The 27,849-nt window shown below is 32.7% G+C and overlaps 1 protein-coding gene across 5 annotated transcripts in view; it reads left to right on the top strand.

The window, feature by feature from the left end:
* The window catches only part of LIMK1 (LIM domain kinase 1), a 154,815-nt gene that overhangs the window by 69,471 nt on the left and 57,495 nt on the right, over positions 1-27,849 (top strand). For all 5 annotated transcript variants that reach the window (XR_012756019.1, XR_012756020.1, XR_012756021.1 and 2 more), the window contains 2 exons: positions 22,167-22,398; positions 26,368-26,625. Coding sequence is in view for 2 of the 5 variants with exons in the window: in XM_075362282.1 (XP_075218397.1) it covers positions 22,167-22,398; positions 26,368-26,625 (490 nt within the window). In the remaining 3 variants the exon portion in view is untranslated. The remainder of the gene's footprint in view (positions 1-22,166; positions 22,399-26,367; positions 26,626-27,849) is intronic.

The raw sequence follows: 27,849 nt of genomic DNA, 5'->3' as shown, positions 1-27,849 counted from the left end.
TATGTAACAAATTTTTAAAACCACTCTTAAACTCACTGAAACATAAAAAATAATTTTGGGAAGGTGTCTCAGAATGGATTTAACAAGCTTTATGTAAGATTATGTGAAAGTCATAGCTTCGAATTAAAAATTTGATGTTTTTGCCAATGGTTTCTTATGCGTGATGAATGGCCTAAAGTGTGAAGGACAAACACACAAGAAAAAATTGGCATTAATTTGAAGCTATGAATTTCACATTATCTTACATATCACCATCAAAGCTTGTTGTCAAATCCATTCTGAGATACTGCCCTAAAATTATTTTTTAACTTTTATTGTGCAATTTAAGAGTGGTGTTTAAAAATTTTTTTTTACATATTTTTTATTTATTTATGTGATCGTTTTTCTTCATAAAATAATGAACTATAACCAAAAAGTAGGCACTGGAATGTACAGATCAGTAGCAGAAAAAAACGATTCGTTAGTATCAATTTCTAGAGTTAAATTTCTAATTTAACTTTTGTTATATCAGTTTCATCATTCAAAAAAACTTTTTACACAAGAGGTAATCAATTTTGGACAGTTAATAATACCATTCCGAGATGCTGCCCGCCAAGGTGGCCTAGCTGTGGAGGCGTGCCTACGACATACCCTGCAGCTTGTATATATCTAAAATATAAACCACCAAAAGCCAGGAATTAGTTAAGTTAAAGTACCATATTAATTTCCAATACCAGTTTCACAGTATCCTTAGTTGATATTAAATTCTATATTTATTGTATTAAAACATATTCTTTTAATGTTTTTTCATTTTCTTCAAAATTATGGTTTCTATTATGAAGTTTTATGTGATATTATAAGTGTACTTGTAATTTTGCTTTCCAATACTGGAATAATTTATCTTTAATAAATGTATTTATGTAATCTTATCTTATATCTATATATATAAGTTGTTACCACATATATGTCTAATTTAATACTGGCGGGCAAACACTGGCAACTCAGATGCGAGCTGGCACACACTACACGGACGTGCTGATACAAGCATCACTACCGCCGTGCAGATGACCACGCAGATCTCCCACCATAGCTGCGCTGCAGCCCCACCACTCTCAGGCTCCAGTGAGAGAGTGCACCACAAGAGTGAATGCAATTCATTGTTGATCACCACTTGGAGAAGACCAAGAAGAAGAAGATGGAAAAAGACAGAACTTCCCTGGCTGGCTCAATGTGGTACCTCCTGGCAGATACAAACATCCCCGTTGAAGTAGCAGGCCTGGCTGGCCCATCGAGGGAGTTGCTGGACCTGGACCTGGACGCTACCTTCCTACCCCAGCTCCAGCTCACTGGGTTTAAATCGCTTTGGCTGGCGGATTTGGCAGCAGGAGCCAGCCCAGCATGGGATTGCTCAGGGAGAACCGCCTCGGCTGCGCTGGTGAAGGACAACTAACGCTGACCCAACACTGCAGGTCTCTGGGGGCCACCACTGCCACACTCTAGTGGGGACCCAACTGTCATTGAGGGAAATCCCGGTCGGACTTCAATGGATGCGCCACAATTCCCTGACTTTACCAGAGACTAGCTTTCGGACCCAACAGCTCTTCTCAGAGCTAATGCAAAAAGCGACCTTTTTCAGAGCCACCACAAGGTTATGGATTACAAACTGTCAAAGCCATTCGACGACAACAGCCCTTTTCAGGGCTACCTTAAGGTTAGCATTACAATAAGCTGTTGAAGCCAATCGATGGCAAAGACGGCCCTTTTCAGGGCCACCATAAGGTTAGTAAGTGTCACATGCCATCAGAGCCATTCGGCGACAATACACACTCGCGTGTGCGCACAGTTATCCAGGCTCTTACCTATTCTACTTGTGAAAATAATGAAAAAAAGTTCATATAAACATATGTTCTAAAATGCTTCATTTGGAAACTATTGAAAATTTCGCATGGATTTCAGCTACCATGGTGAAATTTGGTTGTACTGAAATTTTCAGGAAGTTAATTAAGGGGCAGAATTAGTGATTTCTTATGATTTTGACCTGAAAAATAGAATAAAGTAAGTCCAGCACTGTATCTGAAGCATTTTTGAGAAATCAGGGGTGAAAACCAATAAATTGGAATCCTGTTTTTATATTTGACTTATAGTAACTTTGTTAAATGGGTTTAAACAAAACTTGTAGGGAGTTTAATTTTGAACAAAATGGTGTAAGATAAGTTGAATAAAACAGAAAAATTCAAATTTTATTTAAAAACAGTATGTTACTGCTACATTTGTCAGAAAAGTACTTATTTAATGTAAACAAAAAACATATTCCTTTTTGGTAATGTGAAAAATTTTTTAAAACAAAATTATTCTAAAAATTTTTGTTAAAAATTTAAAAGAACTGGAAATTACACAATTGTAAAATAAAAATAAATAAATAAAAATTACGTAGATAATAATTTTTTTATTAACAACAGAAATACAATAAATTATTCAAAAAAAAAAAAAATATTTCAAAGTTGGCAATAAAACAACAGCTGGTGCTCAACAGTGCACAATGATGTACCAGTGTTTAAATCATTCTGTAAGGTACATTAAGTATATTGGGTTACGGTGAACTGTGCTGTCAGTGAAGGTTTTCTGTGAATTTTAGTTTGAGTGTGGTCAGTCTACCATTGAAGTAATGCTGTACTTATTTACAACAGTAGAATATGCTGATATGGTATTCATTTTGGGTTTGTGCAATGGTAATGCTACAGCTGCTGCAGTAGAATATGAAATATGTTTTCGGAATTGTAAGATTCCAGATTCCAAAACAATTAGTGTGATTTTTCACAATGTTCAGGAAACAAGTTCTTTACCTAATATTCGTACCAGCTACAAACAATCTGTTCAACATGATGCTGTTATCAATGAAATTATTACCAATGCAGTTCACCGCAGTCCAGGCATCAGTACATGATGTCTTTGTAAGCGGATGGAGATTTGTATTCGATGGTTTGAAGAACACTTAATCAAAACAAGATTTATCTTTATCATAAACTGTCATTTCAATATCTACACGAAGGAGAATGTCCGCTTCACTTGGGAGTTCTGCAATGGGTGGAGTACAAATAGACAACTCTACAAGTATGTTTTATTTACAGACGAGGAAAATTTCACTCAAGTTAACATCAACAACTTACACAATTAGCATTCATGGGCAGAAGTAAATCCTCATGAAATGGTGGAAGGAAGTTTTCAACACCGAATTATATCAATGTATGGTGTGGCCTTCTTCATAATCAACTGTTTGGACAGTTCATATTACCAGGCCGCTTAAATGCTGAGGTCTACTTTCACTTTCTTCAAGAAGAATTGCCTCAACTGCTTGAAGATGATCCTCTAACACCGAGACACAAAATATACTTCCAGCACAATGATGTGTCTCTCCACTTTTTTGTGTCATTTCCACTCATTTAATTCATCATTTCCCTGAGAAATGTATCGGAAATCATCATTTCCCTGAGAAATGGATCGGTCATGTAGGTCAACATTCTAGGCCACCAAGATTGCCTGACATAACACCTTTAGATTTTTGTGCCTGGGAATGGATGAAAAATACTGTATACAAAACAAAAGTACATTCTTATGAGGAATTAATTATCCGCATTATGAATATGGCTGAGCAACTTGAAGACAGCCCTGAAGAACTAAAAAGAGCAACAATAGCATGCCAAGAAGTGTATTGAAAATGGCAGGCTCATTTTTGAATATTTATTATAAACTGATACTTATAATGCACTTTGGTGTACTGTAGTTTCTAAATAAAATTCATATTTTTCTAACTTTATTTTATTCAACTTATCTTTTACCATTTTGTTCAGAATTAAATTCTCTATAACTTTTATTTAAAAGTTTTATATGTTTATCATCCATTGTATGTCAAAACATAAAAAACAGGGTGTTTTACCCCAATTTATTGGTTTTCACCCCAGATTTCTCAAAAACCTACTGCATCTTCTGGGACCTATTTTATGTGATTTTTCAGGTCAGAACCGTAAGAAATCGTACACCAATTCTTTTCCTTAATTAACATCCTAAAAAATACAGTATGATCTCATTTCTCCGGGGTAGCTGAAGTCCGAGTGAAATCTTTTACTGGCTGTAACTTGCAAAGGAAGCATTTTAGAACATATGTGCATATTAACTTTTTGCATTATTTTCATGAGTAAAATAGGTTATGAAAGTCCCAGGAGAATTTGATACACTTGTATGTGTATATATATATATATATATATATATATATAAAGTGAAAGTTAAACCACCAAAACACAGTAAACTGATAAATTAAAGTTACCAAATTAATAACAACAATCAATTTTTGGAGGATACTGCATCTTTAATTGGTATTCAATTCTATAATTACACAGTGATTTCAATCGTTGACAAATACATAATGATTGACATTACAGTGAATAAATTGAAATTTATTCAATTCAATTTAGTCAATTTATTCAATTCTATAATAATTACACAATGATTTCAATTGACATTACACAATGATTGATTTCAATTGTTTGACTTTGTATATACAGAGGGGTCCAAAAAAATGTACTTACTGTTTGTAATTAATATCTAAACAAAAATATTTACACTCACTAATCTAATGTTTAGTGTAGTGTAAGGTATTAAATTTGTTGTGGCAGACGGAGCTGGCAATTTATGTCGTGTATGCGCGGGTGGTTGGTGGTGGAATGAGACCGTCATATTAGCCAGTGCAGCAGAAGACAGTCAAGTAGCAACAGTGGCTGAGGTTAGCTTATCATTTTTTGAATGCAAGACTGTACTGAAGTGATACTGGAAGTATGAGAAAATTCACGAAGTACAACAGCAGTGGCAGAGAGAGATTAAATATGTGCACAAGAAAAGATCTGGCCACACACGAACAGCTATAAGTCTGGCGTCCAGTGCTGCAGTGTTGCAATATTTTACCCTATCAATGCAAAAATCAGTGAACCAGGGAGCACGTGAAAGAGGGGTGAGCCAGTCAAGTGTAAGACGCATTCTGCAGAGTGCAAAGGGAAAGTGGACATTCCAAGACTGCTACATATGATGAAAGAGGACGACCCAGATCGAAGGATGGAATACTGTGAATGGTTTCAACATATGGTTGGTGAGGATGAGGAATTTGCTGGAAAGTTTGTGTGGACTGACTATTCGCAGTTCAAACTTAACGGTACTGTGAACTGCCACAATTGTGTCTACTAGGCTCCTGAAAATCCTCACGTTCATGTGGACAGGGCAGTGAATCTACTGGGGGTTGCTGTATGGTGTGGTCTATCGGTGTTTGGTTTAATTGATCCCTTCTTTGAAACTGGTGAGGCGTATCTTGATATGCTTCAGACAAGGATTTTGCCTGCCATCCAAAACCTGTATGTTGATGAACGTTTTTACGTGCAACAAGATGGAGTCCCGCCTCACTACCATCAAGATGTCAGGTTGTACATCGATAAAACTCTACCTGGACGGTGGGTGGGTCAAAGAGGTGCTGTTGAGTACCCACATCAGTCTCCTGATTTGACACCTCTGGACTTATACCTCTGGGGGACCGTCAAGAATGACATGCTTTGACAAAAACCAGGGACAATCGACGAGCTACGTGAAAAAATTGTAGAGTCATGTGCTGCCGTTATACCAAGTACACTAACAGCTGTAGTTCGGTGTGCAGTTTGGTGCCATGGGCGTTGTATAGAAGCTGCTGGTTGTCATTTCAAACACATATCATAACCCTCTCTCATTGTCAAAAATTGTCACTCAAGTCAAATTTGTCATGAGATATAGACTAGCAAACAGTGAGTAAATGTTTTTGGACCCCTCTGTACATATACATAAACATATATACAGCGTGATTAGGAACTGCACAGCAATCTCTTGGGAAATGATTCTATAGCTAAAAATAAGAAAAAAAGTTCCTATCTCTTGTAGTTGAGAAAATAATTGTAAAAATAAAAAAAATGGAAGTTGAAAAACACAATTGTTTGTTTACATTTGATGGACAATAACTTTGTTAACTGGGTAATTAAATGTTCAATATTTTTTACTTGATTTATAAAAATTTTATTCTGAGTTAATTGATCTGAATAAATCCAATAAATAACAATTAATACTTAAAGAGATCTTAATTTTATTGAATGAAAAATGATACAAAAATGATTAAAATTATAATTAAGGTAATCTTACAACCAAAGTAGTTCGATGTGGCCACCATTCTGTTCAACGCAGCATTTAGTATGATGAATGCAAGCTTTTCTGACTTTGCTTAAGGTGTCAGGACTATTTCTGAGACTTGTTGCAGCTTCAATGATATTTGATCCCTTCATTCTTCTTGAATGTTAATATGTGCAGAACATACCAAACTCTTCATCGACCTGAAAGGTAATAGTCTAATGGCATAAGATCTGGAGATCAGTTTACAGGTCCTACTTGACCAAACCACTGGTCACCATATGTATTTAAGTAATCTTATACTGGACGAGTAAAGTGAACTGACGACCCATCATGTATAAACCACATTCCTGCTTTGTATTGAGAGGAACATCTTAAAGTTCATACAGATTTATTTGTAAAAAATTCAGCTGCTCTTTTCCATTGAGGCGTCGAGGTAAAAAAACAGCCCAATTAAATTGTCAGCAAGAATTCCTCGTATCACATTAAATGAAAATGTGAGCTGGAAATGCGTTGTGGCAGCTTCATTTGTGTTTTCCTCTGCCCAAATTTGGACGTTACGAAAATTTACAATCTATTACTAGTGAAGCAAGATTCATCTGTAATTCGTTTAAGGGAATTGCGATCCAGTGATTTTTGTCTAATTAACTTTTGGCAGAATTCTTTTTGATTATTGTAATCTTGCGTTAGTAAATCTTGTACAGGTGTGAAGTGAAATGGGTACAATGGTAAAATCTCAAAGTTATTTCTCACAAAGTTTACCATACGGATGTCTGAGAAATATTGAAGTGGGGAGACAGTCTTCTAGTGCCAGTTGTCAGAGATATGTGAACTGCATCAAGCACTTCTTCTAAATTTACATTTCTTACAAATCTTTGTCGACCAGTTTCTTGTGCGTATTGACATTAGCTTACCTTCTTCTCTGAGACATCTTTCGATTGCTTCAAAACCGTATAGTCTGGAATTCCTGTATTAGGATATTTCTCTTGGTATTCTTGAACCAGAGCTGTACTGTTACAATCTGCTTTTCCATAAATTAATAACATATCGGTCAATTCTATGAATGAAAATAAATTTGAAGTGTTTCCCATATTTATAACTGAATAAATAATCTTTTATTAACTAGTTGATGTCGTAAGCTCATAGACCAACACAAAAATATTTTTTTAAAGTATTCGAATACTGTACAGTAGACAAATAATGTTACTACACAGTTTATTATAATCAGCTACTCTGAAGCTCATTGTTGCTGTTGCCAGCAACAATTTTTATTAAAAAATAAAAATGAAAAAAATTTCTTCTACAAATATTTAATTATCCACCGCTTTTTTGGGTTGTTTTTCATTTAATAAAATTAAGATTTCTTGAAGTATTAATTGTTTTTATTGGGTTTATTCATATCAGTTAACTCAGAATTAACCTGTTGCATTCCTGAGTCCAACATTGCAGCCAGTGGTATTCTGCCAGTAGGCTCTGATTTTTTTGGTGGTGTGCTGTTGCATCAGCTCTCGTGTCATGCATTGCAGACCATCATTAAAATTCTCTCCTGCTCTTCTTTTAATTAAACTAATTAAGCCATATAACTCTTATTCATTTTTGCAACACATAGCAAAACTGGTGATAAATGCCTAATTTAAACTTCATGCCATTTAATCATATTTTAATTGTGTTATTTTAAAATTATTAATTCTTGTAATTTGATGTTTCTATTTTAAAATTATTAAAGAAATTGTACTATACCTGTTATATATTACTGAAATAAAAATAATTAATATCAGCTGCCTAAAACAGGGGTTGGATTAAAAAATTGAAATATACTTCTTACAAATGAACTTTTTTTAATGTTGTAAGTGGTTTTACAAAATTATTAAATTATTTTTAAAATATGAATAATAAAATCAGGTAAACAGATAAAAAAGATCATGTTTAAAAACATACAAACAAAATTATACTTGTTAGGAGACATACATACTCTCTCTCTAATAATAATAAAACAAATTTTTACTAATAATAATTTTTTAATAATAAATAACACACTCATGCAAATCTATATCAAAGTATATTATTCATACTTTGATTACTCATAAGTTGAGAATGTCAACATGCTGAACCATAATGTGTATTATCAAATGAAAGAGAATTCTATGTAATATAAGAAAAAAAAAACATAATTAATGTTATTAAACATGTAATTTATTAAACAATGTTTAACCTAACTAATGTCTTGAAGCCGAAAATAGTGGCTCATATTATGTAACATTTCTAACATAATAAAAAGTTTGTTTACAAAATAGCACTTAAGATTTATAGCTGGGTTAGTTCTAAACAGCCTCATTATATTGCATCATGTTAATTTAGTACAAAGAAATAAAATGCACGAACAAAGCAAGCCACTGTAGTGTTGGGGGAGAATAACCTTGACCTGCAATGCTGGATTAGGAAGCTGAATCACAAGTTATGTAATTCTTAATTGAAGCTGTCATTGGAATTATGACTGGATGCATTAAAGGCCACTGGAGCTGTGGGGACACTTTAGTAAATTGTTTCGGAGTGTAAAGGGTTAAATTTTTTGTAAGTCAAGTAAAAAATATTGAACACTTAATTGCCCATTTAACAAAGTTATTGTACATCAAATGTAAACAGTTATGTTTTACGACTTACATTTTTTGGGTTTTACAATAATTTTCTCAACGACTACATGAGATATGGTTCTGGGATCTATTATTTTCATTTTTCAGGTCACAAAACATATAGGACCACCAAATTTGCATCATAATTTATGCCCCGTAAAATCTAATGTAGCATATTACTGGTGGATCAGAAATCTGGGCAAAATCATTCACTAGCTGTAACTCACTAACAAAGTGTTTTTGGACCTATGTTTATTCAACATTTTTTTTTTTTATTTTTAGCTATAGAATCATTCCAGAGAGATTGCCATGCAGTTCAGAACCATTCTGTACATTCACATATTCATTTATACATTCTTGTGTGGAATAAAACATTGGCTATGATATGAGATAATCAATGTTTAATGTGTTGATTGGATGGTTCCCAGTTGAGTACTTTTTCTTGTTTTAATATGCCACCAAGAGTCATTTTGGGGGAAAAGAATAGCTATAAACAGAATTCTGGTCATCTGTCTTTACCTGTCCTAGTAATTACTCTTCCACTTCAGCTGCTTCTAATATATCATGGTTACCGACAGGGATTCTTGTTCTTTAAGACTTTGGGGATTGGCGTCTCCACGGCTTTAGCCCCTGCAGCATTTCTTCCCACTACACCCAGAGCTGCAGAACACTTTTCACTATACACATATACTACACCAAGAACACTACACAAATTACAACATATACCCTTTCACAACTACACAAAAAACGAACTGTTTATTTTTACATTGACACTCGGTGGTGTTGTGACATCTTACAAAATGCAACCGTAACCCAAGGTGGAAACTATCGTGCCAGTGGGTGAATGGTTCTACGTAGTGAGTCTCGAATGATGTCCTCTGGGCACCAGGGTGAACCCAGTTGTATTTAGCTCAAGCTCCAGTATGCGTGTGCTCTGATGGAGTGGTCTGTTATGTTGCCAGTACTTGTGGGACCAAGATTTCAAGTCTATAAATGAACTCTATGCTGGTTGGTGGTCCATCTGAAAAAACCACTAATTCTTGTCTAGCGAAAAGGCCTCGGTCAGCTTTGTCTGACGACAATAATAGTACTGCCGGATATATTACTTTAAATTCTAAAGCATCAAATCAAAAATACAGAAAATTCATTTTGTTCTTTGGAATAATCAAGAAGGTGGCTCCTTCTGAAAGGTCTCGCCTTTCCTAATTAATAAAGTTGTAACCAGTTCAAGTGATTTTCTGAAGAACATAAAAAAATTACGAGATGGAACGATTCTAATAGAAACTTTAATGGTGAGTAGAGTTGCTCTCTGTTAGGCCTTAGCAATATGGGCAGTATAAACATAAGTTTGGTATGCCAAAAGACTCTAAATACCAGCTGGAGAATAATTTTTTGCTGCGACCTTCTGGACATGGATACAATTAAAGTAGCTGATGAACTTCGTAAGAAAGTTGGAAGCCAAGAAGTTGTGGAGGTGAAATGAATAAACAAAAGACAGAACAGAGTGGAAGAACCTACACCCTCCCTTACATTAACTTTTACTCTTCCCATACCACCAGAGAAGATTAAAGTGGTGAGTTACCTGTTGGTTTGGGTGAGACCTTTTATCCCCAACAATGTTTCCAGTGCCGAGGTTATAGCCAAACCACAACTTTTTGTTCAAAAACTGCCATTTGTGTTCGATATGCTAAACAAGGTCACAATGACACCAACTTTGAGGATGAAGAAAAATGTGCTAATTGTGGGGGAACACATACAGCTCGATCTTGAGATTGCCCAGTTTTTAAAGAAGAGAAGGCAATCCTAAAAATCTGCACCGAGCAAAAGATTTCCTTCTCAGCCACCCGAAGGGAATATAAAAAGGCACTAGCTATCGAAACATTGTTAAACCAGATGTCTCTTTCACCGCTGCGACACCGAGTAAAGTTCCTGTAAATGCAGGCAACCAACAGTGTGGTTCATGCAGTGAGCTGAAGAAGCTTGTTCAGTTGTTATCTGATCAAGTTACTTCACTTACTGCAACTATTTCTGAGTTAATGAAAATGAACAAGAAATCAGTAGTTACAACTAGTGAGACTAACGCTACTGGGATTCCTCTCAAAGTTCTTGTCCTTAAATTTTTACTTCTGCAGACAGGAGTAAATACAGCTGGTTGTAAGCCACCAAATAAGCTCCCTGTTAAGGAAGCCCACACAACTACCTCCTATGGGATGTCTGCAACCTCTCATTTTTCTAAATCTCCCCCTCCAACACCACGTCTACTGGAGGATATGGTAGAGGAACCGCCCGATCACAGGGCATCAGAGTTTTTTAAAACAAAAAATTTGAAAAAGAAAAACCGAATCGCCTACAACTATTTTTTTCATATATATTTATCTGTATTTTTATATCGAACTACTTTTATGAGCATTATTCAGTGGAACGTTAGAGGTCTCCAGTCCCACATTGAAGATGTTATTTAGAGTTTTGATGTGCGCACATTAACTATTAATAATGTGCTTCCAAGAAACGCATCTATTACAACAAGATATGGTAACACTCAGGGGGTATACCTGTGAGAGATACCATTGTCTTGTAGATAGTAGAGACTGATGGTGTTACTATTTTCATGCAGAATGAGGTGTAGGCTACAAGGCTACAATTAGCTACCCTTATTCCTTCTGTTGCTGTAAAAGTTTCAGTCCTGTTTAAATTGCATATCTGCAATTTGTGTCTCTCACCAAACTGAGTTCAATATCAAATCTCCTGCAAATCCCATCACCGTCATTAATAGTAGGAGATTTCAATGCCCAGCATTTTTCCTGGGGCTCATCTTTCTGCTGCTCTTGAGGAAATATGATAAACAGAGTGAGACAAGACTTGGACCTTTGTCTTCTGAATGATGGGTCATACATATTTATGTCTTCATGTTCTGGTACACTGTCAAACATTGACCTCTCCTTATGTTCACCGAATTTACTCCCTTGTCTTAATTGGTCTGCTTGTGACAACCTTCATGGCAGTGACCACAGGCAAATTATTATAACCACTGGTTTCGACCACAAGGTGAATAAAACACCATGAAGATGGATTGTAGAAAAGGCACATTGGAACAGTTGCTATAAAGCCTTCCCATCACAGTATGAAGATGGTGCAGACGCCCTTGACAAACTTACCTCTCTTATACTTGAAAATGCTAATAGATATATTCCACAAACATCAGGAAACCCAACATGTCTTTCTGTTCCTTGGTGGAATGATGATTGCCAAAATGCTATTAGCAGTCGATGACAGGCACTGTGCAAATTTAACTGCAGACCTACAAATGAACACCTAGATTTATATTTTAAGGCTAGAGTGGTATGTTGAGAATTCTTGGACACTAGAAAGAAGTCATGGAGGAAATATGTGGACACCATCTTATGCACTACTCTCACATCTGCTGTGTGGAAGATCTGTACAATTTGTGGATCACCAAAACAACCCATTCTCAGACTTATACGTGAAGGAGAACTCCTTACATCACGTTCTGCAGTGGCAAGTAACTTGGCAGATTCTTTTCATTTGGTGTCTCACCTCATCACACAGTAATGAATTTCAGAGGAACAAAATACAAACGGAAGTACTACCGTTAAATGTTGGTGATTCGGTTGGTGAATTAAATGTTCCATTTTCATTCTGCGAGTTGTCACACCCACTCAAAAACTCATGTGACACCTCCCCTGAACCTGACAACATTCGTCTCAGTATGATCTTACACCTTCCAAATTCAGCACTACAACACCTATTGTGTATTTATAATGGTTTATTTATTCTCCCCACGAGTTTTCCCTTTGGTCTGGTCAGAAGCCATTGTCGTACCAGTGCTTCAGCCTGGTAAAGACAAAGCCCCTCAAGCTACCGCCCTATCTCCTTTACAAGTGTCTTATGCAAAGTAATGGAGAGAATGGTGAACTGCAGGATTACATGGCACTTAGAGAGATATGGTCTTTTATCTCCAGTGTAGTGTGGTTTCCATCAAGGACAATCATCCATTGACCATTAAGTGTCAATGAAAACAGCTATTCAAAACGCTTTCCTGCTTCGCTAGCACCTCGTCGCTATCTTCTTTGATAATCGGAAGGCGTTCGACACAGCCTGGCAATGTGGTATTGTAAACGCCCTCAAAGAATGGGGAGTAAAAGGCAACATGCTTGCTTTTATCAGAGGTTTCTTAAATGATTGAACTTTCCATGTTCGTATTGGAGATTCTCTATTCGGGAGTGTCACTTTGGAGAATGGAGTCCCTCAAGGAAGTGTACTAAGTGCCACATTGTTAGCTATAGCCATCAACAGTATTACTGATTGTGTGCATCCACCTGTTTCATTTTCGTTGTTTGTTGATGATTTTGCCGTATATATTACATCCCGTTCAATAGCCACAGTAGAGAGAGTACTACAGAACACAATATCTCGCCTTGAAGCTTGGTCCAAGGTTACTGGCTTTACATTTTCACCTGAGAAAACAAAATGTGCAGTCTTTTCTCACTTGCGGGACCCTTCTATTCCCCAAGCTTTTCTAAACGGAGAGCAAATTGCTGTCACTCCTGATATCAAGCTTTTAGGTTAATTTTTTGATAGCCGCCTAACATGGGTCAAACGCATCAAAGAATTAAAAAAAAAATGTTCCAAACTTTTAGCTATGATGCGAGTTCTTAGCAACACCAATTAGGGAGTCGATTGGTCATGTATTATATTCATTCCTGTTTCGATTATGGTTTTCACCTATTCATTAGTGCATAGTACTGTGCTTAAAATGCTGGATGCTGTACATCATGCATTCATTGGGGTTGCTACAGGTGTTTTTAGATCAAGTCCTGTCTTAAGCTTAATTGTTTACTGCTGTGAGCCGTCACTTTGGGATAGACAGGACCAGCTTTTAGCATCTTATTTTGCCTGTCTCAAAGGAGAGCCAAATCACTCGGTTTTTGACTTGGTCCTTAGAAATCCTAATTTAGGAAGGTATGAGGACCATCCACATTGTACTGCACCTGTAGGTGTTTGTACCCGATGTCTACTGCACCATATAAATGTTGACATACATCATTCTTTCCAATGTATCCATGCTCATATCCTCCGTGGGAAATAAACCTTAACAAATTTTATGGTTGACCTTATGATATACAATAAACAATCAATACCACCTACTGTCTTCTAGCAAATGTTTCGGTATATTTTCTCCAAGATAAACCCAGATGAAGTAGTATACACTGATGGATCAAAACTCATTCTGTTTTGATACCGTTGGCTGCACATTTTTTGTCAGTGATAGAACTTATATGTTTGGTCTACCTGGTATTACAGGTGTATTTACTGCTGAACTATATGCTATAAACAAGGCTGTGAATATCATTAACCCTAAGTACCGAAATATCCTTATTTGCAGTGACTCGTGTAGTGCACTCCAAGCCTTAGAAACCTTTTATTCCAGACATCCTATTATCATTAAAATCTACAACACAATTGCCGAGTTGAATCATCGCAACACACAAGTAAGTCTTTTCTGGGTCCCTAGCCACGTAAGGATTCTGGGTAATGAACATGCAGATTCTACTGCTAAAGACATATGTAATTAACCTCCTTTTACTACTTGTGTTGTTACTTCTGATTTTATTAATTATATAAAACAGTCTCTTCGAGCAAAGTGGCAAGGTGACTGGATGGCTACCATTGATAATAAACTGTGGCACATTAAAGATTCTGTGTTGCCATGGAACTCTTCATGCAGAAAATCTTCTTGTGAGGAATTGGTTCTACTCTGTTGATTGCAGATAGGACATACCAGAGTCATGTACGAGAACTTCATGTTAGAAGCACATGCACCACTATGCATATGATACAACTGCTGCTTGACTGTGTGCCACATAGTTGTGAATTGCATATGTTATGCGGCTTTGCATCATAAATTTAAATTGCCTAGAAATAGTCGTCAAATCTTGGGCAATGATAATGTAGTTTTAGATCAGATGTTTATATTCATGTGTGGTGTTGCTCTTATACATAAAATTTGATTATGTTACGTATAGATTTTTGAATTTGAAAAGTTTTTAGTGTTTGCTTTTAATTTAATTTTTATATTTTGTGTTGGTTTTTTATTCTGTTATCCATGAAGGGGTGTTTACACCCCTCTCGGATGTTGTTAAATTTTATGTTTATGCAAGTTTTATATTGTTTTTTATGTTTCTTTTAAATTTTATTCTATTTTTAAGATTCTGACTGTGATATTAGTTGTAAGTTTTTAGTGATATTAGTTTTAATTTCATTTCTAATATTTTAGTTTTATGTTAGTTCTTAGTCTTTTATTATCCGGGAACGAGCCCTTTACCAGGTGTGTAAATATGAAACCGGAATATTTGTTTAGAAAATACTTGTTCATTGTATGAAAATGATAAAAAATATTTTATTCAAAATATTGTCAATTGCTAGCTATACATTTTTCCCATCTCTCTTTCAATTTATAAATGCCATGCCAAAAAAACTGTTGTTCTTTTGAGGCAAACCAGTCATCGAATCATTTTTGTACATTTTCATAATAAGTGAAGCACTGCTCAACAAGTGCGTATCTCATTGATGCAAGTAAATAGTAATTGGACAGAGTCACGTCTGGCGAGTAAGCCGCATGCGAAAGTATTTCCCAACTGAACGCCTCAATCGTTTCCTTGACCAATTTTGCTTTGTGTGATGGTGCATTATCATGAAGCAAAATCACTTTGTGTTGCCTTTTTTGATATTCTGGTTGTTTTTCACGCAATGCTTGATTCAGATCTATCATTTGTTGTCAGTAGCATTCAGTATTAATGGTTTTATCAGCTTAAATAGATCACATTCTTCTGTTCCTACCAAACACAAAGCATTGCCTTTTTTCAATAGTGATTTGGCCTTGAAATTGATGTCCATGGTTTGCCTAGTGTTATCCTTGATCTTTTACGCTTAGAATTCTCTAAATATGTCCACTTTTCATTACCTGTCACAATTCGATGGAAATTACTTTCTTTTGTACCTGGGAGCAGCATTTTGGAAGTGGTTTTTCGGTTTTCTTGCTGGCTTTCATTCAGTTTATGTGGAACCCATTTTCCCATATTCTGGATCTTTCCCATGGCTTTCAAATGTGTGGAGACGGCTTATCATATTACATTTAATTGATTCATGAGTTGTTGCGTTTGAGCGTCATCCTCATCCAACAATGCTTGCAATTCGCTGTCTTCAAACTTTTTCGATGTTCTTCCATGATCTTTGTTTTTCACATCAAAATTGCCAAGAGCATGCTCATCATAAGCATTGACAAGCATTTGATGCGATTCTGTAGCAGTTTTCTTTAAGTGGTAACAGAAAATCAATGATGTCTGCAAATCGTAGTTTGTAGGCACAGAACTTGATATGTTCAACGTTAATTAAAATTATGCGTTTTTATGAAACTTGTATTGTTGTGAGTTGAAAATCTTTGTCAGCTATCAAAGAAAGAAAATTGCACCAGTGATGCGGTTTAATGGTAACTATATAGCTAGGGCCATCTGTTGGCAAATTCTGGTTTCATATTTACACATCTGGTGTACCCCTCTTGGATTTCGTAACAGTTTATTAATTTTTAGTTAAATTTTATGTGTATAATTTAAAAAAATTATATTTATGATTATTTTAATTCCATGTTTACAGCTGTGATATTAATTTTAAATGTATTTTAAGAAAATCTTTATCTGTGATATTAGTAGTAAGTCTTTTGTTTAAATTTTTAGATTGTAGTTAATACTTTTTTTTATTAAACCTTATTCCGGGCGATGATAACGCAGAAGCGTTTTTTGCCCCCCACCAAAAAAAAAAAAATATCTATATCATGGTCATAGTTATCTGCTTCACTTCTTTCCCATTATTGTTTTAAAATTTTCATTTTTTGTTACAATCTAAAAACGATAAGTATATCTCAAGTATTCCATTTTAAGTACAAAAAACCTCTTGTCTGCAACTTTGGCTTTAACTTGCACTGCAACAGACTATTGTGTTTTTAATTTCATTTTACTTTCCTGGTATTATAGCTTGAGTGATGCTGCAAGAAGGAAAGTATGGTTGGTAAAAAGTCAAAAAAATGGGATATGGGCTTTTTTTTCATTTCTCAATGTTTCATTACCCAGGGACTCCAACGAAAAAAATTGGGTGGTAATGTTCGTATATATGTCTGTATGTGCGTTGGTGTGTTTGAAGCTTAATAACTTTTGACTGGATAAACCAATTTTGATGAAATTTTGCCCAGAATTATGTATATTGGGCAATTTGTTGGTAAAATCTTTGGGTTAGTATCTCAGGGGATGGGGGTTTTTTGGGAAACTCTTTTCTCAATATTTTGCAAACGTAACCTCTCTTTATATTAAGCTCAGTATGTGCATGCATGCTAACTTACCGGTTTTAAAAAAAAAATTGTCATAAAATTTCCTCTTCCTCAGAAATAAAAAATAATAAAAGGTTTCTTTTTATTTACTGTATATCTTTTAACTAATTTTTTTTTTTTTATGTCCTATGCATAGTAGTAGTGCAAGCGACCCAAAAAAAAAAAATACTTTTGGGGCAGTATTGTGGAGGGGACCACCAATCAGAGTTTTAAAATAACAAATTTTTCAAAACGTTTTTGGATTTATTTAAACCTTAAATAGTATTAAAGGTTTAAATAATAGACTTTTAGTAAAAGTTTTACAATAAAATTTCATCGTAATTCACTCACACCTTCAAAAAAGAAATCTTAAGTAACTTTGTACTGGTTGTACATATTTTAGTGAAAAATTTTTTTTCCATGTATTAAACACTGTAAAATGAAAAAAAATTCTTGGAAGGTGATTTTGGAGGTTGGAGTTTGTGAGCAGAAAATAAAAAATACTGATTTTCTGAATTTTTAACCCTTTTTTTGGTTTATTTAAACGTATAATAATAATTTTACAATAAAACTTCCATCATAAATTACCCCCACTCCAAGAAAGAAATTTTAGGTAACTTTTTTCATGTATAATTATTTTTCCACTTTCTGAGAATTAATAATCAGTGCCAGGAAAGTATTATAACTTGTCAGATTTTTTTGTATTAATGCTCCCTAATAACAGTTTATTGTATTGACTTTTCTCTTGGCTTGATTCTTTTCTTGTCTTATATCTTTCACATGGTTTCTCTTTAAACAGAACTAGTCTCAGCTATCTAAATCCATCAGTAGAGTAACTTCTTCATCACCAAAATCAAACTCATATTTCTTTCCATTAACTATTTATTAAGTTCTATAAACGCTTATCTTAGAAGCTAGCTTTTCATCATCCTGCTTTCATTTTGTATTATTAGATATCAGGTGTTATCCAATAGAATTCATTACTTATTTCTAACCTATTATTTATTATTCTATTTTATTTATTTCCTTGTATTCCCTCTTATTATTTCCCTATTATTCCATTTATTTGAATTATATTCAAAATAACTTAATCTTAAAAATACAGTGATATATTTATAGGGGAAAAAACAAAATAATGAGTAAAGAAAATGAAAATAAAATAATTTATTTGCAGATTAAGTTTCTACAAATTTACTTATTATTTTTTATTAATGACATTAGTTTTTGTAAAATTAGAGGAATTATACCTGTTCTGTTTTTTGTAGATGAAATTAGCAAATAAAATGTCAAAAAATGTGCTTAAATTGTAAAATTGAATAAGTGATAAGATATGAAACTGAAAAAAAAAAACATTAATTTCACTTTTGATCTAATATCGTACAGGTTAGTGAATGCTTTTTGTACATTATGAGGATTACTTCTAACAGTCATGGTTGGCTTACTGATTTGTTATCGGTCACGGTATTATTGTGTGTATGTTCAATTTAACATTGACATGGCCTTGTACTCTGCGTAGTATTTTTTTATGTTTATTGTCATTGCTGTTAATTTCATTTCATTCTATCGCATTAAATATCGGTTGTCCAAATAATATGGATATTTTTGTGTTTTAATAATTAATAAATGTAAGTACAGTTTTATGTGTTTCATTTATTTCCACTGTTGAGCAAGTATAACTTGTAATTAAATTTAGTTTTAAAGTTTCATATAATTTTTTTTTTTTTTAAATAATATATTTAAAATAATATTTTGATACTTTATTATCAAATTTTCTATTAGTATTTTAAACTGATATTATTTTGTTATAAAGTTTCAACAGTAAGTAGGCTTATAGACTATTATTAGTCAGTGCGATCTTTAGTTAAAAAAGATTCTTTGATCTCTTAGCTCAGAAATGAAACATTCTCTAACTTTGAAGGAAGTTCTCTCTTTGTAAGTAGAATGAAAAATTTTTATTGACTACTAGAATTATAAAGACTATTTTATATTGAAATATAAACGCTATAACCTATTAACCTGTTCTATAAATGTAGGCATTATCATTATCCATCCAGCTCCCACTATTATGATGTGAAGACTTTCCTCGTGGCTGTATATTGATGTAACAACTCATTGAATTGACACTATATTTGACTTCAGTATTTTGAAATGACTATAAACTTAACCTCATAAAATATTAAGATTTTATGCTGAAAAAATTTGGTGTTCGGTTAATTTAGCTTGTTTATGTGAATCCAATGATACTAGTACCATATGTTTTTGAGATGCCTTTCAGTAATACTCTTTTTTTGTAAATGTATTATATATTATAAAACAAACTTGAAATTTTAATATTGTTAATATAATTAAAACTTAAAAACACTTATAATTACATTTTATTGAAAAATATTTATTTGGATGAAAATAATCTAATCAATACATCTTATAATCACATTACATTTTACATTACATCTTATAAAGAAACGACTCTTTTTGGTAATTAACTTGAATAATTATTCTAATAAACAATTATATATATGAAACTGTGTAGCACTAAAATATATTTGTAGATTATTTGTTTGGGCGTCATCATTAATAGCACTTAAACATTAAAAAAATAACAATACAAAAAATAGAAATTTTTGTGATGTGTTAAAACTGTCACAAACCAAAATTATTGTTACACAATTTTCATTAAAATAAGTAGGCCTACATCATTCATTATAAAATCAAAATGTGAAAGTTAAATTGCGGTAGCTAAGAAAAATACTTGTAAATATATTATCATAATAAAGCATCAAAAATGAATTTAATTTGTAAACAATATTATTTTTAAAAAAGTACCTAAAACTCGAGAAAAAATTCAGTTAAATTTTAACGTAATCTATAAAATTTATATTTTTTTATAAAATTATTATACATTATGAAATAAATTTAAAAAATAAAAATACATAAAACACAAAACATTAATTCAGATTTTTATCATAGTCATTGAAACACTCCAAGCACAATCCGGGGTTATTTTCACATTCACCACAGTAACTTATTACTCGGTTTACTTTTTTATCAGCCTCTTTGCTGCCCATAGTTTTACATAATTTTGAATAACACCAACGCACATTTTCTGCTTTTTTCTTCCGCTGCCTTCAGGTCTGACAAATGTATGAATATGTCTTGGAAGAGTAAGTATGACATCACGTTGTTCTCCTGCAAGAAGGCTTGCCAGTGTTCAGCGAAATTCCATCATTGAAAGATAATTAGTCGTAAGTACATGAGTGTTTTTATAGATCAACCAAGCATTGACAACAGCAGTTCCACATAACTGTTCAAACATTACTTTCTCGATATCACATATTTGATTTCCTTAAAACTGAATAATACGCCGACATTTGATCACTGAGATCTACCCCTTTTTTAGCTATATTATAATCTAAAGTACACTGAGGTTTTTTGATCGCTTCATTATTTCTATTAATTTTACCAGTTGGTTTTAGTGTTGCGTTGTATTTGGGATCAGTTCTCAGCATCATAACCTGACGTTTATCCATCAACTTTATAAGTTTTATTTTACCTTGCTGAAGACTGAATATTCCCCCCTTTCCAATTCTTTTTTGTTTTAAAATCATTCAGGATGCCCTTCCAATTAATTTTCAGCGTACCACAATAAATTATTTTTTTAGCATAAAGGTCATTAGCTAAATCTAAGCTAGAATAAAAATTATCAACGTACAAATGCCTACCCTCTTTTATCTGAAAACAATTAACCAGATCTTTTACTACTAATGAGGTATGCCCCTTGCCAGCATTTTTATCGGCTTGTCCACTGTAAACCCTGGCATTATATGTATACCCATCAACTGAGCGTAATTTGTGATCTTTAATGCTGAGGTACTTGAGTGCTTTGTTACTTATGTACTGTTTAATCAACAGATGTCCTCTGAAAGGAATCTTAGTCTCATCAACAACTATGCCCCTTCCAGGGGTGAAATATTTCTTGAAATTTTTTAACAATAAATAAAATACTTTCTCAATTTTATGTAGTCTGTTTTTCGACTGCTCTGCATTATTTGAAAAATGAATAAATCTGAGTAGTAGTAAAAATCGATCTCTGGGCATGATGTTTCACTATAAATTCATTTCTAAACATTTTATCTTTACTCCAATATAAATCTACCGAAGGGAGAGAAACTAATCCCATTACCAAAAGAACAGATTAAAACCTTTTTAATTCAGCCTCATTAGTATCTGTCCAGTTTTTTACGTGTGACTTAGGACTACATTTCCTGGCTAGTTTTTCTGCAGTGTATCTGCTTGTTTCCTCAACTATTAATTGAAAAATATTGCTATCTACGAGCAAACTATAAATTTGGAGTGGATTATCAACTTCAGTGGATTCCATGTTATATTATCTGCCTAAAGGAAAATTGAGAAAGTCAGGATCTGATATAACTATCTGCTGCCAATTATTTTGTGATTCAGTACTTACTGACAGCAAATTGTCTGGCTGCTGCTGGTGACTTGTTGACTTGACGGCTGTGAATTAGTACCTGTCTCTAAACTTACTAATGGCAATACTTCCATCTTTGGGTCCTGCTGATCTGGCTCTGTTGATTGATGCGAACTACTCGATGGTTTTGATTCCAAAACATTATTATCGTTTTGACAAGTTTCATGTCTTTCCTCGCAGTCACTTGTATCACTATTGTCAGTGTTAAATTCACTTTCAGAGTCAGGTTGCATCAAAGTTAATGCAAGTAACTTCTTTCCTCATGAAGACATATTATTTCTTCATTGAAATCATAAATAAAACAGACTACCTTTAAAATTGGAATGCATTAATTTCCTGCTTGCATTTTATTTTAGTACGGCAAGCCCACAGATTTGCTAACAAAGTCAAGCAACTCCCCATTAACTCATTGTAAGAGTTATTTTTATAAATTTGATTAGTAAGTATCATTATCTGGATTGATGTATTTAAATAGATTGAATTGATGTATTGTATTTAAATACAGGTCTCCTCCTACTGGCCGAGATGCTTATGATCTTTCACGCACAAGATCATTCAGAGTTGAACCAAAGAGTCAGCGTATTTTTAGGGCATCTGATCTTGTAAAAGGGGATCTTTTAGGAAAAGGTTTTTTTGGACAGGTTTATAGAGTGACCCATCGTGATACTGGTGAAGTGATGGTTTTAAAAGAACTGTATAGAGTTGATGAGGAAGCTCAGAAAAACTTTTTGAAAGAGGTAAATCCAGTTGTATATTACAACAGTTTAAAATTCTATTTAATAATTTAACATATACATGCTTGCTTAAGCAATCTAACATATTAGATTTAGGTGTTTAGAATTAAATAGTTTTTAAGTTAGTCTTTTTCTTTTTTTTTAAATTTTCATCATTAAAATTTTTTCTGATTATATACCTCTTTGTGTTCATTCAGAAAATGTGGACATTTTTAATAAATAATTCAGAAGGTATTTATTTATAAACTGCCTGATCAGATTAGAATTATTTTTTGTCTAGCTTGGTTATTCACATACACACCCTGAGTTTTCAACTTCTGAATGTAGCACTATCTGTTGCTCATTTATTATTCTTTGCATTTGATTACACGCAGGTACATTACACATATCAGGTAATCATTTGAAAAGTTACCACATTTACTATTCAACACCTATCAATCCCAACGTATTTCTGTTTGCAGGCATGTACACCATTCTTGGGGAGAACCTTTTTAAAATTATTTTCAAAGGGGTGGAATCCACCCTCTTCGCTACACCTGTCCCCAACTCAAAAAACTTAAATTCCAATGGTAACATTTAATTACATTAATTGAAACTTGAAAACAATAATAATAAATTTTGGTGTAAAGAAAATTAAAATTTGCCCACCTCTTCACTCAGTAGGTGCGAAAAACCATTTGGGGTAGTACTTTTTTTAAATTTCAGTCCAAAAAAAATAACTATAAAATTATGTGATATTACTTCTTATAAGCATAATCTGTGGATTAAAACTGTAAAAATTATTTTTTAAATTACCAACAAAATTTCGTCCTTAAATGTTTTCTAAATTTTCAAGGGTTGAAATTTTTTTTAAAATGAGATGATGTATAGCTTATGATACCTCATTGGAAGGCCTTTTGAATGATCAAGCAATTAGGTATAAATAAAATAAAAATTGGTTCACTGATGTTGAAGTTATGTTTAAAAATGCGGTTTTTTTTAGGTTATGTTGGGATACAGTGTTACTGACCCAAAGCATTAGGTCTGAAATCGTCTGTTGTTAAAAATAAGGGTTTCAGGTTTCTTCAGCATTGAAAGAACGTACTACTAAACACAGCATTATAACATAAGAAAAACCAGTATAAGGTATCTACTTGTTTGCTGGTAACATGTTAAAAAATTTATTACCTTAACGATATAAAACTTGACGATTAAATAATTAAATAAAAACTAATTCATAAGTGAATAATTGTTAATCATAAAATAAAGCTTCAGAGTTAATTTTGTTATAAAGGTTTTTAACAATAAGAGTCCTTAAGAAATTATAAATGAAACCCATTTTTTTTTACCTCAATAAAATAAAAGTATCAATTTTTAAATCATTTGTTCAAAATGATTCCAATTTTCCTGTAAACAATAATAAAGTCTTCATTGAAAAACACATCTTACTTTTTTAAAGTTTCTTTAGTTACATCATTACATGCTCTTAGAATTTAACTTTTCAACTCTTGTATGTTAGCATGAATTTCTTTATAAATTATTGATTTTAAATGACCCCACAAAAAAACCACCCCTTTGAAAATAGGGGTGGATTCCACCCCTTTTAAAATCATTTTCAAAATGCTCTCCCCAAGAATGGTGTACATGCCTGCAAACAGAAATACGATGGGACTGATAGCCGTTGAATAATAAACGTGATAACTTTTGAAATGGTCACCCAGTATATGTTTTCATGTATACTTAAGACCTTTATTTTTTTAAATTCTAAATGTTTTTAATTTGTATTCATCGCTTTCATTTAACACGTGTTTCTAAATATAAAATTAAACTAGAGTGTTGTTAAATTGCTTTCTGTATCACTTATAAAACTCACATTCATTGTTTATAGATGGCTGTTTTGTGTTATTTCTACATATTTTCAGTTTTATTTTGTTTTATTAAAAGTTATGTGTTGAAATTGTGGACCTGTTAGGAATGGTAAAATTAGAATGGAAAATTGTAAAACTATGATTTATTTGAAATATATTTCTCTTCCAAGTAAAATATATCAATGGTTTTGTGATTTTTATTATTACGCTTGGCTGTATCTGTTTTAAAATGGTCATATTTGGACTTTTTCTATATGATCACTAATTTTTATTTCAATGCCTTCGGAATATCATCAGAAATGATTATTTCATTACACAGAGTTTAAAATAGGTGTGCTTAAATTTTTAGTAAACAAAATTTAAAGAAATTGTAAAAATATCCATTTTTTCTCCTAGTTCCCTAGATAACTCAATAACTATTTATTTTAGAGAAAAGATTGAGATAGAGAAAAGTTTTGTTATAATATAAAAGTTTTACACACAATATTGTCAGTTGAAAATCGAAAAATACATTATTATTGATGCAAAAAAGCAATAAATGTCAAAAAATGAAAAAAAAACAACTAGATTTTTTGGGGAATTTTTTGATTTAAAAAAATGTGATTTTCCAAATTGTGTAGAGCCTGAAATAGAGTGTCTAGACACTTGAAAATTTAATCACATATAAAATAGCACTCAAATTTTTGAATGTATTTTGAAAAATTTTAATCTGTTAATTAGGAGAGCTCGGGGAATTTTTAAACATACTTGCATTTTTTTGCTTTTAAACAAATTGAATATCTTCACAAATTTTTATCAAAATTAATTTTAAAAAGTGCAGCTTAAAGTACTTGGAAAGACACTTCTTTAAAAAAAGTTGTAATTTGTTAATTTTCTCTGAAATATAACCAATCAAAGTTGGTCGCCATTGAGCAACTTTTGGATTAATTATTGTCGATAAATTAATAGACCAATATTTAGCAATAATTTGTGTTTGTCAGTATTGTATTTGAAGTTTTTAGCTTACAAGACATCAATTTAAAATAAACAAAACCAATTTTGTTTGTTAAAATTGCAATTTTTTTAAAAATCCAAAATTTTTCTGGATTGCCAAAATTATTGTGCAAAAATTGTCTGACCAATTTTGTTGAAATTTGGCATATTGCTTTATCATATCAAAAAGTTCTTTGAGGCAAAATCTAAAGGTTCTATATGTAATATGAGGCAAAATCTAAAGGTTCTATGTGCAATATGAGGCAAAATCTAAAGGTTCTATGTGTAATATAGGTACTAGAAAAACATTCCCAAAAGAATCTGGTTGTTTTTTCATTTTTTTACAGTTATTACTTTTTGCATTGGTAATCATGTATTTTTTTATTTACAATCGATGTTATTGTGTGTAAAATATAGTAACAAAACTTTTTCTCTCTTGATCTTTTCTCTAAAATGAACAGTTGTTGAGTTATCTAGGGAACTAGGAGAAAAATAGATATTTTTGAAATTTCTTTTACATTTTGTTTAATAAAAATTTAAGCACACCATTTGCTACTAGCGTATAATGAAGTAATCATTTCTGATGATACTCTGAAGGCATTAAAATAAAAATTAGTGATCATACAGAATAAGTCCAATGCAAAACTGATACAGCCTGGACTATATAGCTGTTAATTAAGGATGTGTTTTTACAACTGTTTGTTTTATCTGTTATATAGTAAATTTTACAGAATTTACTATTTATCTGTTTTTCTAGATAAAGCAATTCAGTTAGGCTTTACAGTGTAGACATAAGCAAGAACCAGATATGTCAATATGGCTGTGAGTCAATAACAAATTTAAGTTCAATAATTTCATCCATTATTTATTTAACAGTTCTTATTATTTGTATAACAATTTTGTTCTTATTCAAGATTCAGTTATCTCTTGTACACGATTTACCTGAAGTGATTGCAGTTCTTGTTATGTAAATTTTAGATAAGTGAACGCAATTAGTGTATTAATGTAAATTTGAAAAAATTCATTTAAATGTTGGGGATAGTTAACTATACAGTGTTTCTAGCATGCTGAATTATATACCTCATTTGCAGTAAATTATATTTAAAAATATTTATGCTTGTCACATTTTACATTCTTATTCTTTTTTTTGTAGGTGGCAGTTCTTCGTAGCCTTCACCATCATAATGTTTTAAGGTTTATTGGAGTACTTTATAAAGACAAAAAATTACATTTAGTTACAGAGTTTATTTCTGGTGGTACTTTAAAAGATCTTATTCATGACCTTACTGAACCTTTACCTTGGGAACAGAGAGTTAATTTTGCCAAAGACATTGCCTCCGGCATGACTTATTTACATTCCATGAATATCATTCACAGAGATCTGAATTCTCATAACTGTCTAGTCAGAGAAGTAAGTTAAAAGAAAAATTACATTTTTTAAAAATAATTTTGAATATTGTAAAAATTTTTATAGGGTTTGTTTTTTTGGTGTGAGCTCTAGTTTTTTCCTTCTGGTTTTAATGAAAACTAATTATTTTTGTATCATGTTACTTTTGTTACTATCATGTTACTGTGTTACTATGCTTGATGTTACTATCATGTTGTTTTTTTTTGTTTTTTTTTTGATTATTGAGACTGCAATATTATACCAAATGAATATAGATGTTAAGTGGATACCTTTTTAGAGAAATAATACTGTTGCTTTTGTATAGGGTGATAACATGTTCCACAAAACAGATTGTAAATATAATCCTGAAAGTAAAGATATTTGGCTAATAAGAATGTGGAGGGAATTGTTTTCTCTTAATTAGCAACAATGCCACATCTGACAGATTATACATGTGTATACCAGGCTGTACAGGTATAATACCATAGTGTACGAGAATTGTGTACCTGTAATGTGCATTTAAAATGGATGTGTCAATCTGAAACCCTGCCACTTGTGAATTATGTTCGACATTCAATTCCTACATAAGGAAGATGAATCTAGTTGAAATTTATGACCAACTTATTTTTATTTATGGCAAAGTGTCTGGAATAGGTGTTTGCCCAATTAATTTGTGTAAATTTAAAGTGGGAAGAAGACATTCAATGAAGGACAAGAAGGTCATTTGTTGTCATCAGTGAAGAAAAATTAAAGAAAAACATCTTGTTGAATGATGTGTAATGATTGATGAAGTTTATGAATAATGTCTAAAACTTGAAATAAACAGTTATGAAAAGATTATTTTGGAAACTATTTGTGCATTGGGTGCTGAAATTATTCAACAGATTATCACAAGAAAATCAAGGGACTGGTGCACGTGCATGTACATGTATTCCTCAAATGCTATGGTACTCGAAGTCTGAATTGCATTGTAATAGGAGAGTAAGATATATACTCGCCATATACCTGAAAAAAGTGATAATCAATGCGTGGTGACACATATACAAGGCATGGTTCAAAAGAAAGGGTCGATGTGTTATAAATAGCAGTTGGTAACCGATTGATTTGCACGTACGCAGTTGCTTTAACTGGTCTTTTAAGCATGTAACCGCCTCATTGTTGTTTGCCTTTGTGAGACAGTGTGTTAAAATGAATGTGATAATAACAATTACCACCAGTTGTGAAGTTTGATCAGTGATTAGATATATA

This window comes from Lycorma delicatula, chromosome 4 (genome assembly GCF_047948215.1).
Source record: "Lycorma delicatula isolate Av1 chromosome 4, ASM4794821v1, whole genome shotgun sequence".
In the NCBI taxonomy this organism is placed as follows: domain Eukaryota; kingdom Metazoa; phylum Arthropoda; class Insecta; order Hemiptera; family Fulgoridae; genus Lycorma; species Lycorma delicatula.
Note: the sequence above shows the minus strand (reverse complement) of the source record. Positions and strands in the feature narration are given on the sequence as shown.